We start from the raw sequence: 1981 nt of genomic DNA on the forward strand, positions 1-1981 counted from the left end.
ATAAACGGAAAAAGTGTCATTAGACTTCATTTGAGACGAAATGGCCGACAGTGAAAGTTATTTCAAATATTACCGCGAACAATATGGTGGCGGACCATTTTTTGCCGGACCTGTTTATCAACGGGGAAGAGGCGTGGGCGGAATTTTTAAAAAGCTTATAAAATATATAACACCCATTATCAAACCCGTGACCAATGAGGCTTTTGGAGTAGGCAAGAGATGGTGGCAAGATTTAAAACAAGGACATGACCCTAAAGAAACGTTAAAGAACAATTTAAGAATCGCCGGTAGCAATTTATTACATAAAGCGGCTGATCGATTAACGACAAATCAGTCTGGCAGCGGCTGCCGTAAACGACGAACGGGCCCCATTAGGAAACGAAAAAAAGTGTCCAAACGGAGAGTTACAAAAAGAACCAAACTTGACTTTTTAGGATAATAATGGCGGTTTACGAGGGAATGCTAAGTCAGCTGGATATTTTTCAACGCCCATTGGTCAATACTAATGTAATTACCACAACGGAAATAAGATATTTACCAACAAACAATTTATCGGACAATGGCCCTCTGGAATTTTTTATTCCCGCGTCGGAAGATTTATATATGGATTTATCAAAAACTATGTTAAAATTGAAACTGAGACTTTTACATAACGATGGATCGAATGTCCCAGCCGCTGAAACAAAAGTGGCACCAACGAATAATCTTATAGGGTCGCTTTTTAGTCAATGCGATTGTTATCTCGGGGATACTTCTACCCAGTCAGCGAACAACTGCTACGCTTACAGTTCCTACATTGAAAAATTAGTCAACTATGGAGAAGATGCAAAAAATTCGCAACTCCAAAATGGGCTCTTTTATATGGACTCTACGACCAAGCCTTCGGAAATGTGGTTAGATACGTTCAAGTCAGAGTCCAACGGGGCCCTGAAGCGAGGCTCAAGATCAAAAGAATCGCAATCCTTTGAAATAATGGGGCCTTTGTCTGTTGATATTTGCAAAATTAATAAGTTTATGTTAAACCAAGTTCCGGTACGATTTCGTTTAGTTAGAAGCCCGCGCCTAACTACCGTCATGTCTATGGAAGCAGGCAAGGATTATAAACTAGTTATAGACCAAGCGTACTTGTACGTGACAAAAGTTAAAGTTAATCCTTCAATCGTATTGGCGCATGCAAAAATGCTAGAATCAGATATTCCAGCTATCTTTCCCTTAACGCAAACGATTGTTAAAAATTTTAGCGTAGCGAGAGGCCTAACGAGTATAAACCGCGATAACATCATTTTAGGTAGATTACCGAAACGAGCTATTGTGGTTTTTGTCAAGGAAGATGCGTTTATCGGGTCATTGAATAGTAATAGTTTACAATTTGAACATTTAAACGTGACCGGTTTGTCCCTCTCGGTGGGTCCTGGTCGTTATCCTCCCGATGGGTTCCAAATGGACTACGACGAAGGGAATTATTGTTTACCTTATCAGAGTCTATTTTCCGCGATGGGGATCGATGGGGCCGACCGTGGTAATTTCATAAGTTTTAAAAATTTTAAATCCGGGTATAACATGTATCTATTCGATCTAACAAGCGACAACAATGCTAGTGGGGATTATATGTCTCTTAGAAAGGACGGTAGTTTACGACTCGATGTGCAATTTAAAAACGCATTAACACATAATGTGACATGTATAATGTATTTTGAATTCGATAATGAGATTTTGATAACACGCGATCGCAAAGTAATTTATAACGCCGAATAAAACCCATTTAAAGCATTTTACCTTAAGCGGTTTAACAGTTCCTCGCTTGCAATCGTTCAACCATGTCACGCTCTCATTATCTCTCCGATAAACTGGAAATTTTTCTTTCAAATGACATTCCGGGTACCGATCTTAAAATTAAACGCCAAGGGCATAGAAAATACGTTTCATTTAATCTTAACGTTTGGGAAAACTTATGGACATTTTCCGATGAAATTGACACATT

At 39.0% G+C, this 1981-nt stretch overlaps 1 protein-coding gene across 1 annotated transcript; it reads left to right on the forward strand.

The window, feature by feature from the left end:
• Positions 1-621: 621 nt before the first annotated feature.
• LOC149923336 (uncharacterized protein F54H12.2-like) lies at positions 622-1755 on the forward strand. Its single transcript, XM_090160923.1, has one exon. The coding sequence runs from the start codon at positions 622-624 to the stop codon at positions 1753-1755; it is 1134 nt and encodes a 377-aa protein (XP_090017049.1).
• The last annotated feature ends 226 nt before the right edge of the window (positions 1756-1981 follow it).

The sequence above is a fragment of the Leiobunum rupestre genome, chromosome 10 (genome assembly GCF_980474605.1).
Source record: "Leiobunum rupestre chromosome 10, qqLeiRupe1.1.hap1, whole genome shotgun sequence".
In the NCBI taxonomy this organism is placed as follows: domain Eukaryota; kingdom Metazoa; phylum Arthropoda; class Arachnida; order Opiliones; family Sclerosomatidae; genus Leiobunum; species Leiobunum rupestre.

Excerpts from the sequence above, each read along its gene's own strand:
- LOC149923336 (XM_090160923.1), top strand. The coding sequence starts at position 622 with ATGTTAAAATTGAAACTGAGACTTTTACATAACGATGGATCGAATGTC.